The sequence below is a fragment of the Felis catus genome, chromosome C1 (assembly GCF_018350175.1).
Source record: "Felis catus isolate Fca126 chromosome C1, F.catus_Fca126_mat1.0, whole genome shotgun sequence".
NCBI classification, from domain to species: domain Eukaryota; kingdom Metazoa; phylum Chordata; class Mammalia; order Carnivora; family Felidae; genus Felis; species Felis catus.
Window position 1 is genome coordinate 37,203,092 of NC_058375.1, and position 16,997 is coordinate 37,220,088.

Consider the following 16,997-nt stretch of genomic DNA (forward strand, 5'->3'; position numbering starts at 1 on the left):
ACTGACTGCTTACTATGTTCTAGGCACTGAGCAAAAAATATTATATATTTTATCCACAACCAATCTAACACAGATTTTTTTTAAATGTTTATTTATTTTTGAGAGAGAGAGAGAGAGAGAGAGAGACAGAGACAGAGAGAGAGAGAGAGAGAGAGAGAGAGAGAAAGCCAAGTGGGAGAAAGGCAGAGAGAGTGGGAGACAGGATTGGAAGTGTGATCCGCTCTGACAGTAGAGAGCCCAATGTGGGCTTCAAATTCACGAAACATGAGATCATGACCTGAGCCAAAGTTGGATGCTTAACCAGCTGAGCAACCCAGGTGCCCCAACCCGCAACAGATTTTTTCAAATAAATCTCAAAATCTGAACGTGAACACCAAGGCACCCAGAGCTTAGTTGCCTTTCCAGGGTCGATATACTGGTAAGAGGGAGAGCCAGTGTTCAAAGCCAGGCAGTCTGGCCAGTCCCTTAAGGGGCTAAGTTTGTGTCATTTGGGAAACCAGCAAGACAAAACAGTACAGGACAGACCAGCGCACAGGAAGAAAAACGACAGGAGAGGCCAGACAGGCTAGAGGACAGGTGCGTAATCGAGAGTTACACGCCCAGTCAGGGCTACAGCCAAGTAGGAGGAGGGTAACAGAAAACTAGTAGGAGTCTTGGAAAAGGGTGAGACAGAGAAGGGCAGACAGTCTGATGGGAAAGAGGGGGAGATCATGGAGGTTGTAGGGAGGCAGAAGAAAGGGGACGGGAGACACAGACAGGAAGACAGGATGGCAGGCAGGAGGTTCTCGGGCTCATCCTTGTCTGCACAGATTTTAGAGGAGCTTCCTGAGATGCAGGTGGATCCCATTCTTGGACCTCAACATAATTCTTGGACAGGGAACAGGGACCCTGGAAGGATCTGGCGCCAGCTCAAAGCGGAGCAGGGTCAGGGCCACCGCCACCTTCATCTCACACATGGCAAACTGCTTCCCGATGCAGTTCCTGGGTCAGGGAGGGAAAAGGAAATGAGAAGTGGCCCCAATCCCCTTGCTGGGAACAGCACATGCAGGGCCCTCCTGCATGGGCCCGGCCCCAATCCCTTTCCTTCCCGGACACACACACATCTCGACCCAAGCCTTGCTTCACACTCTGCCCCTGACCTTTGACAAAGCCGACAGTCTTCCAGGACTAACTCCTGCTCCTACCTTTGCTGTCAGCAGGCCTAAGATCCTTTTTTTTTTTTTAATTTTTTTTTCAACATTTATTTATTTTTGGGACAGAGAGAGACAGAGCATGAACGGGGGAGGGGCAGAGAGAGAGGGAGACACAGATTCGGAAACAGGCTCCAGGCTCCGAGCCATCAGCCCAGAGCCCGACGCGGGGCTCGAACTCACGGACCGCGAGATCGTGACCTGGCTGAAGTCGGACGCTTAACCGACTGTGCCACCCAGGCGCCCCCTAAGATCCTTTTACAAGAGGGTCACCTCCCTGAGCCGCACAGGCAAGTAATGTGATTTCTGGCAGTGTTGTCTGGCCCTCTTCTGTCTCCACTGGCAGCCACACATCTTCCACCAACATCTAAGAGGAAGGAATCATTCCCGGGGAGAAACCAAATCCTAGAGCCAATACCTGCAAACATAATCGGCTCTAAGCCCGTTCTGTGAAAGTGGATTCACTATTTGAAGAATTGATAGATTTATGTATTCAGAAAAAAACTTGCTTCTAGTAACTCTTGGAAAGTTTCCTGAAGTTACTATTTAGAGGACAATTTCAGCAGCATCGGAGGATTTCACAGCAGCCACTCTGGAAAACAGTCACCCAGCTCCACGTCCCCTTCAAGTCTGCTTTATGTTTTATACTCCAGGAAACTTTCAAATACCATGTGTCATGAATGAAACAGAGGCTTTTCTCTCAAAAGCAGTTTAATGTCTTCATTTGCATACATTTGCCCTCTCAGCGTTGGACTGAGTGTAATGTTAATGTGTGTAGAGCCCAGACCATATATACTGATTTGACAACTGGGAAAATTGTCAAGTACATGACCATTACCATGTATTCAAGAATTCTTGTGGATAGATGCAAACATAACAGCCACACAGATTAGTCGAATACTTCATGAAACCCTTAAGAGGCTACAGTAACCATCCCCACGTATGACTTAAATATTTGAGATATGCAAGGCAGCTGAGAATGGACACACATGCAAAGAAGTCAGTGGTTCAGTGCGGGCACAGAATGGCGAGTTGAGTAGGAAAGGCTGGTTTGAGAATGTGCACAAAAGAAGTCTATTGATTCCATCCAGACTTTGAAATCAACAGCAGTTGAAAATTAACATGTGAGAAAATCTATTGGGCAAAGTCCTACTCATACAGTGAATCAAATACCAGAATGCAGTGAGCTTTGGATCAGCCACTGACACTGAATTGTAGCTACAGGTTAGGTATGAGCGATGGGTCAAAGTCTCCAGGTCATGTGGTGCTTACCAACTTTCTTTTGTAAATAGACAGGGATACACCTTTTTCCTAGCACAGAGACACGCAACGGCATATCTGTAGGCACCCATATTAACATAGGAAATCACAAACATCAGGTGTATACCCAGAAAACAGCCCCCAATCCCATCTTGGTACAAGTAACTCACCTTGCTCCTCCTGAGAAGGGCAAGAAAGCGTGGCTGTGTCGGGCAGAACCCGGTGCAAACCGTGAAGGGTCAAACTCCTGCAGAGGGAGCACCAGGACTAGGACAGGTGTGGTCAAGCCCCTCCTTCCTATCAACCAGCCACCAGATGGACCACCCAGAGGTGGGACAGGAGGATGCATTGGTCTGGAGAGCTCATCCCAGCCCCTCCTCCCAAGGCCATCATACCTCTGGGTTTGGCCACACATTCGGGTTGTGGTGAAGGGCATAAATGGAGAGGGACACCTGGAATCCTGTGGGAGACAAGAGAGAAGACGGATCATATCCAAGCCACGAGGAGTCATGTGCATGCACAAACAGCCTGGAAGCCACAGTGAAAGCCACTGCTCATCATTGTGAGTGGAATGACTGTGTTGCAAGAGAGATGGGGTGGACAAGGAAAGCACCCGTACACTCATTACGAGAGAACCATGCCTGGGCTGAGAGGTAGGAAAGAACAGGAGGCTTACTTTTTGGAACAACTCAAGTGACAGAAAACTCACATTTATCAAGTAGCACCCATAGGCCCTTGGGTAATATGCATGAACTCATTCAATCCTCACAACAACCCTCCAGTGAAGGCACTCATGTCCCCATTGTCCATATCAGGCACCTAGAGCCTCAGAGAGGCTAAGCTACTTGCCTATATCCACACAGCTAGGATGTGGCAGGCCTGGAGTTCAGATCAGAGGTGAGCCACCGGTGGCCTCCAACCGTGACTGGGTTCTCAGATCTGGTCATCAGGTGCTCTCTGCCACCAATCTGAGGGCTCCCCACAGACTGGACTGTCAAAATAATGACGGTGGATTCCCTGAAGTGCTTCAATGACTCGACCTCACAGGGAAGGAAAAACAGCTCTGTCTGGCCCAGAGGGATTTTCTCTCCAGCCATCAAATCTCTGGATATTAGAAGTTTATGCTAATTTTGAAGCCCCCTCCTGAAGCCAACACCTCCTTGTAGAGAATGCAATGCATTGAGTCATTATTATTTTAACTGGCCTGTATATAGTATTTTGCCTTTGTTACAAAGGAGTTATCTAAACATTGTGTAAAATCCTGAGGATATTCAAAGAGATTTGTCTGGGAACAGAATTGTTCCACGAGTTCTGACTTGGAGTGTGTAGTTTTAAATCAGAGAATGTCAGTGCCTTCAATGGGAGTGCTGTAGCATCACAAACCAATGGAATCTCGCGGTAATAGAATGTTTTTCCTCGGTAAGAGTAGAAACTTAGGATTGTATGCATTTGAGATCTTAGAATTGAGATGCACCTTACAGGTTATTTGAGAGAATCAACAAAAATAGAAAATATTCTCCACAGATAGGAAGAGGAACTAACCTTTACGACACTTTGGCAGTTCTCTGGCTCTGTGTCAGGCATTTTCTCTCCTCATCCAAACCAGAGAGTAAGTGTCCATTTATTGATGAAAAATGAAGACCAGACATATTCAGAACTACCCCGGGACATGCAAATTTCTGACCTCCCATGTGCTCCTGCAGAACTGGTGCACGAGTGTGCTGACCTTCATACCTTTGGGTAAGGAGCGTCCATCAGGGAAGGTGATGGGCTTGTTGAGGTCTCTGTTGATGCTCGGAACTGGTGGGTAGAGTCGCAGTGCTTCCTTGATGCACATGGTGGTGTAGGGCATCTGGTCTAGGTGGTCCCTGAAACAAAGCTATCCTGAAGGACAGGCAAGATGCTGGCAAGCAGGGAATTCTCCAGTTGGGTGGACTGGGCTCTCCTATCTCGTGAGCACTCACCAGGTGATGGAGGCACCATCCCCCAGCAGGATCTGGATCTCCTGCCGGCACATTTGCTGATGCTCAGGGTGTGTGGCCAGGGCATAGAGGATCCAGGAGATGCCACTGGCTGTGGTGTCATGTCCCTCAAACATGAACGTGTCCACTTCGGCACGGAGGTCCTTGTCAGACAAGCTGCTGCCATCCTCCATCTGGGAAGACATGGTGACACAGCAGGATTTGTCTCCCTCCTCCAAGCTTGTGGGCAAAGCCTCAGGCCTCCCCTGCTCACACTCACTCTGGCAAAGAGGAGGATGTCCAGGAAGTCCAAGTGCCTCTTGCTCCTGACCTTCTCCAGAGCTCCCTCCTCCTGCAGCTGAGCCTTCCTCAGCTTGATCACTCGGTCTGTCCCAGAACAGTGTTCCCAGGCAGAGCTGAGAGCTCTGGGTGCCCAGACACAGCCACCCACCTTAGCCCGCCTGCTGCCTGTATCCTGGCCTGGGTGTCACTTCGATCAGGAGGAAAGTGGTAATGTCAGGGTGAGAGCTGGGGCACCATGTGCTTGTGTGTTGGGTCACCCCTCAACAGGATAGCCCAGGGAGGCTCTGCTTGAATGCTGCTGGCAGGGGGTCTCATTCAACCTTCACCCATGTGCTGACACATGTCAGCTCCTGCACAGCACTGGCATCCTAACAGCTGCACCAGGGGGGTACCCAGGGTAGGTGTGTCCCAGCCCCTGAAGTGGCTCAAGGGGGGGATAGGGCTCTGCTTGAGTGTTCAGTGCCTGTCCCTTTGAGATGTGTCCAGTGAAGGAGGGAGCCACCCAGGGGTCAGAGTCCAACCTGTGTGTTGATGGGCTAGCTGGCAGGCCCGGTGGTTCCAGCGGCCTTCAGGGGTCAGCTTGTAGATGATGTCATTCTGGTGGAAAGCGTTCCTCACTCGGGAAAAAAACAGGTTGCTCAGGTCTTGAATGGCCTGGATGTAGGACTGGGAGATCCTAAATGGGGAGGATGCAGAAGGGCCTCGATGGAAGGAGACTTCTGCCCTGAAGTGGATTTGGGGCTGTGAGTGAGGGTTCCTCAGTCAGTGGGTCAGGCAACTTGAGGCATTCGCACTTTCTGTCTTAATACCCTCAAGACCCTCAGCCCTTTGTGAGGGACATTGCAGCCAGGCTTTTCCATATGGCAGGGACCTGGGATCTGTGCCTAATGAAGGTGTGCTGTGGGCTGAATTTGACTGTGGTCTGGGACGCTCTGCAGAATGTGGCTGTCTGTGCTGGGAAACACCCCAACTGGTCTACTTACCTCTCAGCATGATAGGAGATAGGACCCAGAAACTGAGGATTTCACTGACCTGTCTGCCTCCTGGCTGCCCTGGTAGCTGAAGGCACACTTCATAATGGTGTCCAAGGTCATCAAGGAGACATGCTCAAAAATCTCCAGATATGAGTTCTGTCTGATGAGGTCCTCCCACTTGTCCTGTGTTGGAGGGACACATTAATCCTCTACTGCTCCAGAAGGCCCATGCGCTCTCTGTAGATATTCTGATGAGATGTCCTCACCTTCTAAAGGAGATGTGTTTTAACATTTTTTTAATGTTTATTCTTGAGACAGATAGAGACAGAGTGTGAACAGTGGAGGTGCAGAGAGAGAGGGAGACAGAATCAGAAGCTGGTCCAGGCTCCAAGCTGTCAGCACAAAGCCCGACATTGGGCTTGATCTCACAAAGTGTGAGATCATGACCTGAGCTGAAGTCAGACATTTAACCGACTGAGCCTCGCAGATACCCCAGATGTGTTTTAACAATTTGGGAACATACAGCAAATATGCGTTTGCAATGTGATGAGTTTTTTCTCAAAAACTTTTGTTACGTAAGTAATCACTATCTCCTACAAGTTAGGAGCAATTTATGGTGCTAATAACCATAGCAGACAGGAAAACAATGTTTCCAAGGGGACAAGGGGTGAATCTTCTCTCTCCTGTGATTGATCTAGACACAAGAAAGAAAAGGTGAAGTCCCACATTAGGTAGCAAGTGTCAAGGCAAAAGAAAAGTAATGGGCCAGTACGAGGATTCCTAAGTAAAGGTATCAGGGACTGTTCAACAAATGTCAGCTCATCACAGTTAGTGAGACAGGGTCCTGCTCAGAAGTGATACTAGGGCATGATCCAGCCCTGGGTTTTGAGATCCGGTCTCCACTTCCCTTCATGAACTGGTGAAAATCTATGCAGAAGCTTTTGCCCCAAGGCTAGTGCCCACCTCAGTGACATCCTGGGGTGTTCACCTGTAAATGAAGCTGCTACTGCCCAGGCCAGCCAGGGCCACTTGTCCTGTTGTCCAGGGGGATTGACTGCTCTTCCTATCCAAGCCGAAGACATAAAGTGGGAGGAGAAGGGACCCTGGATCCACCATGACTGTCTCTTCTGTGGGCAATGAGCACAGAGTGGAGGCAAGCCTGGGTACTTTCTTTACTCTCCCTCGTTGAGGTACCCGGCCTCATAGTAAGGTATAAGTGCATGATTTTTAGGGCGGTGCCTGATTGATGTCTCCAGGACACATCTGCCTGAGAGTGGGCTCTGTGAACTATGCTGTGGGTGTGAGTGTGCAGGTGAGCGTAGGACGGACTTACCAGCATCACATGGACAGAGTCAGCCATGAGCCGCATGTAGGGCTTCAGGATGTCATAGTGGAAAGCTGGGGTCAGCATCCGCCGGTGCTGGAACCACTTCTGCCCATTCAACAGGAGCAAACCGTACCCTGGGCCACAATGGGGCTGTGTTGGAAGGGATCTCCCAAGAGTTGTCCAGGGTATTTGGGAGGAACCCAGAGTGTGAGATGAAGGGCATCCTGGGTGAGGCAGGGAAGGCCAGTGCATGTCGGGAAAGTAAATTTCCAAGAGCTGGTTCACAGCAAGTGGTCATGACAGCTGAGAGATCAAGATGGAAACTGAGTGGGGTGGGAGTCTTAGAAGGACTTTGGTGAAAAGTGAGGTTGACATCATCCGAGGACTGTGAAGTGTTGTGGAAGAGGCTGAGCTGCAGGAGGGCTCTCCCCACCATTAGGAAGTGTTTCATCAAAGGAGAGAATGGACATATGAGGAGTTTAAGATACAAAACAGATGAACATAAGGGAAGGGAAGCAAAAATAATATAAAAACAGGGAGGGGGACAAAAACCTAAGAGACTCTTAAATATGGAGAACAAACAGAGGGTTACTGGAGGGGTTGTGGGAGGAGGGATGGGCTAAATGGTAAGGGGCATTAAGGATTCTACTCCTGAAATCATTGTTGCACTATATGCTAACAAACATAGATTTAAATTAAAAAATATATTAAATAAAAAGCCCTTAAAAAAGAAAGATAAAAAGAAGAGAATGGAGAGGATGGAGCTCCATTCAGCGATGAGGGTGTGACTGTGGTTCCGGTCACCTCTTGTTTAATCTGGGCCGAATGGATAGTTTTTGGCAAGCCTAACCAGAAGGTGGACTGTGGTCCTGATTCCATGTACTTACCTATCCAGGGAGCCAGGAATCTGGAGAAGTCATGATGCTTTGGGTCTGAAAAGTACAAGGGGCATTACAGGAAACTGGAGGGAACTGAGGAGGCAGCTGTGGTCCAGGCCATTGGCCTCCATCCCTTCCTGAGGACTGTAAGCTGGCAGTTTGTTTCCATCCACTTCCCACTTGCCTCCCAACCATGAATCTTGTTTCTTTCCTGATAGTCACTGTAGGCTCATGATGGCAGACTCAGTGTCTATAGCATACCCCCAACGAGGATTTTGAATCAGCAAGAAATATAACTGCTGTCCTCAGTGCCACTGAAAAGACAGTAGCTGGTGTGTATTTTTTAACGATGACCCAGGATTTCCATGACATAGCATGGGCAACAGATAGGGTTCCAAATCCCAGCCATCATGGATAGCAAATTGTCTTTAAGATCTGGGATCATATAAGTTTGGTGAAGGAAGGAAGGAAGGAAGGAAGGAAGGAAGGAAGGAAGGAAGGAAAAGAAAAGAGAAAAGAAAAGAAAGAAAGGTAGAGGGAAGGAAGGGAAGGAAGGGAGAGAGAAGGAAGGGAAGGAAAGCAAGAACAGAAATAAGGGAGACAAAGAAAAAAGAAAAGAAAAGAAGAAGGAAAGAAAGAAAGAAAGAAAGAAAGAAAGAAAGAAAGAAAGAAAGAAAATGAAAAATGTAATCCCTCACAGCTGTTTAAGCATTCCATCTAAGTATCTATATTTGGCCTTATGCTGGCTTGTGCACTAGAAGGATGGTTGCTGGAGGGTACTGAAGGCTGAGCCATGACTCTCTTCCAGAATTTCGTAGTCCCCAAGGAATGTACCCAAGAGGGAAGAGCCATAGCAGAAGACATGTGGGATAGTTCTCACCTGATCGCCCCAGGATCACCTTCATGTAGTCCGGGTCATAGACTATGAGGGTAACTTTGCTCCCCCACAGCCAGCGAGGACTGGCGCATGGGTATTTCTCTGCCCTTTTCTGAAACTTTTGTAGCTCTTGGCCATCTTGGAACTGTAACCGAGGGAAAGACAAGTCAATAAAACCTTCCTCTGTCGGTGCACTGCTTAGAGTGGTGGTGGCAGGTAGGCTGGCCCCAGGGTGATAGTTCTAGATATCCACAGTGCTTAAGAATTTGTAACTGTTTCTGATGAGACAGGTTCTGATCTAGATTCCACATTCAGTGAACTTATGTTCTAGTGTGGGAGTGGAGTTGGGTAAGAGAATCAGGCCTTAGAGTCTGAAGTGTTCTTCAATTACTTAAGGGGCCTGCTCTGTGCTCCCAGGTCATGGCCATCATGGGCTACCCTTCTACTTAGATCCAGTGCAGTGACCATCCAGTGGGAACCTCTTACCACAAAGCTATGTTACTTTGTCCACCACGATGGCCTCAACCTGCACAGCAGGGGCCCTGGGTCCTGTTTCTGCCCAGTGTAATGCCTCTATTCTGATCACATGCTCTCCTCCTCCAGGGGACCCCAAGGAGCCAAATGGTGCCATGCCTGGCTATTCCCCTCTCTGGGCCATTCTGAGGGCCACTGATCTGTCAGCTGTCTGGACAAACACGTGGGGCTGCGATCTGTCCCTGAGCAGGTCTGGCCAGGGCCAGGTGACAATCTTGTAGAAGAGACATTGCCCACGGTGGCTATGGCAGTTACTCTGTCGGTAAATACCCAATGTCCACTGGCCATCAGCCTGCGACTACTCAATGCAGGCTATGCTCCACTAACGCTGCAGCCACAAAAATATCCCCCAAGGGAGGCACAAGGAAGAAGGAGGACAGAAACTAAAGGGGCAGCACAGACAATGGTCAGGTGTTGTGGACTCTGCTACTAGCAGTCAGGCTGAGACAGGGGAGGAAAGATGGGGCTGTTGACTCACCTCTTTCCCACCCTGCAGTTCCCCTTTCATAGTTCCTGGTGGATTTCACCCCTAGGTAGTGCAGCGAGTTTGTGGACCCACAGCATGCTTGTCCTTCGTAGGCATTACGTTATTTTCAATTTTTATCAATTATGCAGGTTAGAATGACTTGCTTGAGACTCTAATCATCAGCATCATCATCCCCACTTTACAGAGGAGGAAACAGAGGCATAGAGTATGTGGCAGAGCTAGGATAAAGTCTATGGTGCTTGGCTCAGAGACCACATGCTTCCCTGTCCCCATTGTGACTTGTCACCTTGCCTGAAGGTTAGCTTTAACTCACCTCAGGTGGCATTCTAACTCCTGACTTAGCCAATAACAGAGGAATTGAATAAAGGAAGGTTTCAGATAGAATTATAAAAACAAGAAATATTTGGCTACAATATCTGATAGGTCAGCAGCCGATGAGAGATGATTGGGCACCGGGAGTAATATTCGTTATGTAGCAGAACCTGTCTGCTTACAGAGTCTACATACAGTCAGTTAATGGGAAAGTCACTGGAGCAAGTTTTTTAGTTCCTTATGTCAAATCCCAGCTCGGGAAGGTGACAACTGCATCTAACAAAAGGTCCCGATTTCTCCACCTGGACAAATAATCTGGAAGTCATTAGTGCAACAATGTGCAGGAAGGAACTGGGCTCTGGCTGTCTCCCTGTGGCTGACATGAAGTTTCCATCTCTGGCGCCACTCAGTTGAAATCGCTCTGCCTCTTTCTCTGAGAAGAGACCAGTCTCTGCTCTCTACAACACCCCACCTCCTAGGCTTGTTCAGTCCACACCCCACTAGTGAGCCCCTCTCCAAGTATCCCCCTTCCTGTAACCTTCCCTCGGGGACCAGTGCTGACAGAACTGGCTGGGTAGGTGCTGTCTCCCACCCAGTCACCCCAACCTGCTCCTTCCTCTGTCACTGCACAACCTGAGTCAAGCATCCCTTGGGGTCAGCTCTGCTCTGGCCACCGGGGTACTGGAAGGAGGTGACATCCTCAGCCCATGGATTACATGGTGCCGGGTTTGGGGAATGAGAGCTGATGTGGAAACAGATTCTGTTAATGGTGGAGCTCAGTGTGAGTGCTCTTTACCTGCCCCATCCTGGGAACCTTCTCCTGTGTGCCAGTGACTTGTCAGGGTTCTAGCACTGAAACCACTAGTCTGGAACATCCACAGTCTCAGGCACCCAACGTGATTGTTCCCTACACCTGACGTGATCCCCAGTCCAGCAGTTGACCCTGTTTTCCTGTAATCTGACACCTTCTGGGATTCCTGTCTATGGTGTGCATAGGTTGGGAAACTGCTAATATCTGACTTCCAGGCATCTCACGGCCAGGCTGAGAGGATGGGGTTGAGTGGCTGGGCAGGGAAGCATCAGGAAGCCTATTCTGAGAGAAGAGGCAGGGCTGCTCAGCCTGAAGGGGAAGACTCTGGAAGGAGCAGCCATTGTCCTCAAAGAGCAAAGCTGCACCACAGGCTGCAGATCTGCCTAAAGAAAGAGGGCACCAGCACAGGCTTCCTTGGACGGGCTGATCTCCAGGGTGGCGTGGGGCACCGAGGTCTGAGAGGTAAGCTAGACCCACGTGCTGTCACACAAGAAGCCTGTGGGATGCATCTGCTGACCAGGAGGATACTCTGAGAATCCAGGCCCACTCTGTCCCCCCATTCCCCAACCAGCCCCTTCCTACCTCCTGAATGTGCCCAAAGAGCCAGTGGGAAGGAGGCGACGGGAAGTGCTGGACCGCTTTGAGCAGCCACTGCCTGCGCAGGTAAAGCTGTGCTGCCTTGAGCAACAGCAGAGCGAAGCCTAGCAGGGAGGCCACTTGCAGGAGCCCAGAGACACCATCCAGGGGTCTGGTGAAGCTCAGCACAGAGACACTCATGGCACAGGGACAGCTGGATCCGTTGACTATTCCTGACTGTGGCTGACCTCCCCTGAGCACCGCAGCCTTGTCAGTCCAAGGAAGATTGCCCTGCCCACATAGAGAGATGGCAAATGGAGGGGGCAGAGGTTAGACTGGGCCTCCAGAGTTCATTAACTGAGAGGATCCACCTTGGGAACCAGTGGGAGAAAAGCTTTCCCAGCAGACAGCAACAGTGGCTGGCAAACTCCCACTTGCCCTTCTCCCGATTTATCATCCAATATTTCAGGAGCACCCCTAAGTGCCAGGTGTACTGAGTGCCACAACACAGTTGCCTACAAACAGACATGAGCCCTGACAGCAAGAAGACTGCAGTCCAGTTACCGAGTTCAGAATGTGTGGTTGGTTGGCTTATTCTCCCTTATCAGAGAGAAGTCTTACAGGGAGCTAGTGTGATGTGGCCACAGGAGCACTGCCATTGAGAGTGCCAGCTGGGATTAGAATCAGGGGTTCTCCCAACCACCTGCTTCAGCTGCCTCAGCAATGTTCCCCATGCTTGTCACTGTCCACTCACCAGTTGTGCCTGGAGCAGACTGTGTTGGCAGACAGAGCACCGGCCCTAGACTCAGATCCCCAGCCCCAGGGCACGCTCATGACATAGGAAGCCAGCAATGTAGACTACTTGAACCTCGGTTTCTCCTTCTGGAAGGTGGGGTAATCATCCCTTTCCCAAATTACCCCCAAGTTCCTTCCTCCTAAGTCCTCCTTTCTCGACTTCATGACAGAAGATTCATCACACAACCCTTGGACCAGAGTTCTTTCCTGCTTCCCCTAAATCCTGGGCTCCTGTCCAAACCCTAGGGGACATAATCACATTATCCATTCCCCTCAACTTAGTATGGTTACCTTCCATCCCTCTGTGGCCCCTGGTCAGAGACTTTGGAGGCAGACAATTTCCCTTACTTGGCCCAGCACCAGCTTTGCACCTAGCATACCAGGAGCAGTTGTGGAGAGAGCCTGGAAGTAGGACAGCCTGGGTGCAATTCTGGGGGTCACTCTGTCTTTGCCTCCCAGAGTCCTCGGTTTCCTCTATACGGTGAGCACATGATGCTTGGTGTAGCTAACATTTAGTGAGCACTTACTATGTTCTAGGCACTGAGAAAGAAACCTTAGAGGTTTTCTCCACAACAACCCTACGGAATAGACTTTTTAACAAAAATCCCCAAGTCGAAGTGAGGAAACCATGGCATAAAGAGCTTAGTTGTCTGTCCAGAGTCACCCTCCCGGTAAGAGGGAGAGCTGGCATTCAGTCCAGGAAGTCCTGCCCCAGAGACTTTGCTGTGAACCATTTGTTGAAAACCAGGCTCCAGCCCGCAGGAGGCAACGCCCAAAGGCTGCAGGGGACGTTTCATGCTTGCTTTGTTTCATCCAGTGTTTCCTGGGAGCAGCAGTGTGTTTCGGGTATCAATCCCACATTTTGGCATAAATGCAAGCCTCACTATGCAGGGCTGTTTTTGTGAGCAAGTGTAGGGCACACCATGTCCGTAGATGTAGCAGTCGTTGAAGACGATGCTCACAGAGAATTTTCACGATGTGAGTAAAGCTGATGATAAACTGGTCAAAAGAATGTAGAGCTCTCTGTAGAGAGTTTAAGTCTTACTAAGTTGTGCTGGCATCGTCAACATTATTAAAGAGTCAATATCTGTCCCGTTCATTTGCTATCCAGACACCACAAGCAAGGGTTCTTTGAAGGTTGTAATGGGGCAACCCACGTCTTATGCTTCCTATCGCGTGGGACTGAGGGCTGTGCCTGCTGATGATACCCAGGGAATACTTACTGATGTGGTGAACGAATGAAGCTGGAAATCAGGATAACATTGCACCAGTTAGATCACTGTCTTGAAGAGACTAGGTTTAGTGTTGGTTGCCACATTTTAAAGGGAAATGAGTATTTCCTGGCTCTGTGAATAGGCCGCAGAAAGGCAGGTGAATGGGTGCAGTCATTCCCCAAGGCGGAAGCTTGAAGTGATTACTCAAGTGATTACTCATAATACCAGGCACTTGCTGTTTCTGGGGCTGATGTATATTCCTAAATATTGGCTTGCTTTTCCCATCTAAGAGAAGGCTTGAAGCCATAATGTTTATTTTTGGCTGGGGCATTATGCAGCACCCCTTTCTACCTAGAATGAGATCTAGGGTGATTCTGAGAATGTGAGCGCTCCTTACCCAGTACCATGCATGGTGCTGGCATGGGTAAGCTTCCAAAATATGTCCTCAATATTGGCATAGTGGTTTCCAAAGCACAATCACAACTACTGCTCAATTTATCAATACTAAATTACAGACAAGTAAACTAAGGCCCAGGGAGCTGGCTGACTGTCTCAAGGTCACAAAGCAAGTAAGTGTCAAACTTAGAACAATGACCATAAATGCCGAACTCTAGTTTTGCTAATACCCGAGTGTCACTTATTTTGTGTAATAGTTACATTTGTTGACATGATGCCAATGTTTTCATATATTATCTACCTACATTTTTAAAGCACCCTATCTTAGAACAGATACCAGCCTCTGGATGATCTCTCCAAACTTATCTCAGACCACTGTCCTACCAAGCGGCAGCTTCTGGAAGACACCACACTTCTTCCTGCCCCAGAGCATGTGTGTTTGCTGTTGGTTCTACCGGAATGCTCCTCTCTTACCCTTCACACTGCCAGCACCTTGTCATCCTTCGACTTTCACTTTGAATGCCCTCTCCAACAAGAGGCCATCCTGGATCTCCCTAAGTAGACTCTCCCTGTTAGTCTCTCTCATAGCACTGTATTTGTTTCCTGTTTTAGATGGACTGCTCTCTGTATTCATTCTACTTACTTACTTGCTTGGTTGAATATTATCAGTCTTCCCCAAGAATGAAAGGGCAGGACCATGTCCGTCCCATCACATGGAGTATCTTGACAGTGCCTTGCACATAGCAGGTCCTCAATGAAAGTGTGTCAAATGACATAAGGAACAGAACTGAGCTGACTTCTGCATTGCACAGCAAGCTGGTTTTATCTTTCTTATGAAAAACTTTAATGCTGAACTAAATTTCTTTCTGGGAGTAGTATAGATAGAAGGTTGATGACAGGCAGCATTTGCAAGCAGATTGGCCAGTTTGGGGCTGTTGAGCTAACCCAGGAACAGTAAGAGAGAGGGTGCCTTGGGCTTACAGTGGTGGCTCTGGGACTGGAGAGCAGGTGAGCTCAAAGATATTAACACTGTGACTGCCTAGGAGGGGCTAGAAGAGGAATGAAGGACAGAACCTGGACAAAGTTGTAACCTGAGCCCACCCATTCTCCTCAGCCCGCCCACCCTGGCTTGAACAGTTCCTTGGCTTCCTGAACATCTATGAGCCTGACTTCCCTAAAGTTTTGTAGACCTGAGGGGGTTAGTGTTCTCAGGAGAGGGTGAGTTTCCAGAGAACAAAGGGCTCAGGTTCCAGGTGGGGAGGAGTCCTGGGACCTGCATCTCACTTTTAGGGAACTGAGGTCCTATTTATCCACATGTCCTGTTTATCCACAAATACATATCTAGGAATCTCCCAGTCTGTGCTTGACCTGATCATCTTTCTCCTACAGATCCCATGATCACAGATGTGTTTAATTTCTTCTTCCACTGGATTGAGGAGTGGGCACCTGCCTTCCCTGCCTTTCTCCTCCAAGACCTTTGGTGCTGGGTGACCATGGTTCTTCCCTATGCATCCTTCGTGTCCTGTCACCACTCACTCAGGCATCCCACCAACTGGACAACCTGGCCCTCTAGTGCCCTTTCTTACTTAAGCTGCTCCTTAGGAAGACAGAAGAGAATATAAGCAAGCTACTGTCTGTCCAAAAAATGGGCTCAGACACATTATACTTCTGGGTCTGTTGTTTTCTTTCTAGACAGGCATCTACTCAGCCAGTTTTTGTTTTTCCGGTGGAACTCTGACTAATACAAATTTTCATAGCAAGAATGGTTCTAAAGGAACAGAATCTTAACGAGTTTTCTGAATAGGTTCTGGATTTCATGAATGTGTTCTCTATTAGGATTCATTGGAAAGGCACTGATGACCCTATTGCCAATGGTAAAGAGGTCACTGGTAGCCCCAGGCCTGAGGTTGCAAAATGCAAAACATCACCATTAGATACTGCTAATCAAATACTTGCAAAAGGCAAGGTTTGGTGACCATGTATTTGGTGCTAAAAAGCATTTTAGTTGTCCATGGTATCCTGGAGAAAGTGTAAAAGAATAATGTGGAGGATTGAAAAGAAATACATGAACTGAATGCTTCTATGTCGGCATTCAAGATCATTGTGCCCTATAGCCACATTGCCCTTTGCCAGGGCTCAGATTTCGGAGAACTAAACCCAGAGCATCATCCTGTCTGTGCCTGAATTATAATCAAATTGAATCCCTATCTTGTAGGTGTCAAGTTACAGTGAGAATATTGAGCAACAAGAGCCTGAAAATTGGAATGGGGACATGTAGGTTATCCTCATGAGGTTGGAGACATCAAACCCTTATATTCTACTGAATCTTCTTTCAGTTGGAGAATATGTCCATTCCAGTTATGTATTGCAGAAGCAGAGAAATAACCTCAGGATAAGTTAGGGTATACAGCACCAGCTAAGAGGCAATAACTTTCAGGGTGAAGGATGGCTCTCCAAGGGGCTGGATATGCTATAAACCAACTTCCAATATATGGTGCTGGTTCTTCCATAGTCAGGGTTCACCATCCAGGACTCAAGAGATGGGAGTGGGATAGATACCACTCATTATTACCCTAGTGACCCGCTTAGCATCATTTTAGGTACTTGTTGCTGCAACATGTGCACTGCTGGCCTAGTTCTCCAGGTTCCAAAGGCAGGAGTGCTTCCACCAGGATACACAGGATAGACTACATTGAACTGCATGTGAACATATCTCCTGGCCAGTTTGGGCTCCTCATGGGTCTGAATGAAAAGCAGTTACTGTACTGGATTGATCCTGGTTGCCAAGGGGGAAATTGGTAGTTTCCTTACGGATGAAGATGAGAAGAATTATGCTCTGAGCAGAGGAAGTACATGGGGCATCTCTTAGAACTACCATGCCCTGTCATTAAAGTAAACTGAAAAATGCCACTGCCCAGTTGAGGCAGGGCTAGTTATGGCCCGGATCCTTCAAGAAGGAAGGTTTGGGTCACCTTACCAGGCCAAAAACCACAGCTGCCTGGTGTGCTTCCCGAGGGCAAAGAAAATATGGAATGGGTGATGGAAGAAGGTAGTTATAAATCCTAGCTTTGGTCATGTCACAGGTTGTACAAATGAGTGTAT

At 48.6% G+C, this 16,997-nt stretch overlaps 1 protein-coding gene and 1 long non-coding RNA gene across 4 annotated transcripts in view; one reads left to right on the forward strand and one right to left on the reverse strand.

Annotated features, from left to right (window-relative positions):
• Nucleotides 1-664: 664 nt before the first annotated feature.
• CYP4A105P overlaps nucleotides 665-16,997 on the reverse strand; it is a 35,983-nt gene continuing 19,650 nt past the window's right edge. Inside the window, exons 2-13 of one of the 2 annotated variants that reach the window (XM_045035760.1) lie at nucleotides 11,497-11,781; nucleotides 8,774-8,915; nucleotides 7,903-7,947; nucleotides 7,022-7,149; nucleotides 5,747-5,871; nucleotides 5,236-5,390; nucleotides 4,692-4,798; nucleotides 4,415-4,605; nucleotides 4,185-4,318; nucleotides 2,846-2,910; nucleotides 2,621-2,697; nucleotides 665-981 (exon numbers count right to left, since the gene is read on the reverse strand). In XM_045035760.1, the coding sequence (XP_044891695.1) occupies nucleotides 813-981; nucleotides 2,621-2,697; nucleotides 2,846-2,910; nucleotides 4,185-4,318; nucleotides 4,415-4,605; nucleotides 4,692-4,798; nucleotides 5,236-5,390; nucleotides 5,747-5,871; nucleotides 7,022-7,149; nucleotides 7,903-7,947; nucleotides 8,774-8,915; nucleotides 11,497-11,781 (1,623 nt within the window). In that variant the 3' untranslated portion in view covers nucleotides 665-812. The remainder of the gene's footprint in view (nucleotides 982-2,620; nucleotides 2,698-2,845; nucleotides 2,911-4,184; nucleotides 4,319-4,414; nucleotides 4,606-4,691; nucleotides 4,799-5,235; nucleotides 5,391-5,746; nucleotides 5,872-7,021; nucleotides 7,150-7,902; nucleotides 7,948-8,773; nucleotides 8,916-11,496; nucleotides 11,782-16,997) is intronic. The other variant, XM_045035761.1, reaches the window with a different exon arrangement.
• LOC123379603 lies at nucleotides 1,315-15,558 on the forward strand. 2 transcript variants are annotated; one of them, XR_006584251.1, is made up of 2 exons: nucleotides 1,315-4,059; nucleotides 15,285-15,558. It is a non-coding gene; the product is annotated as an uncharacterized LOC123379603 (long non-coding RNA). The 2 variants fall into 2 exon arrangements; XR_006584252.1 differs by lacking the exon at nucleotides 1,315-4,059 and adding an exon at nucleotides 8,912-11,376.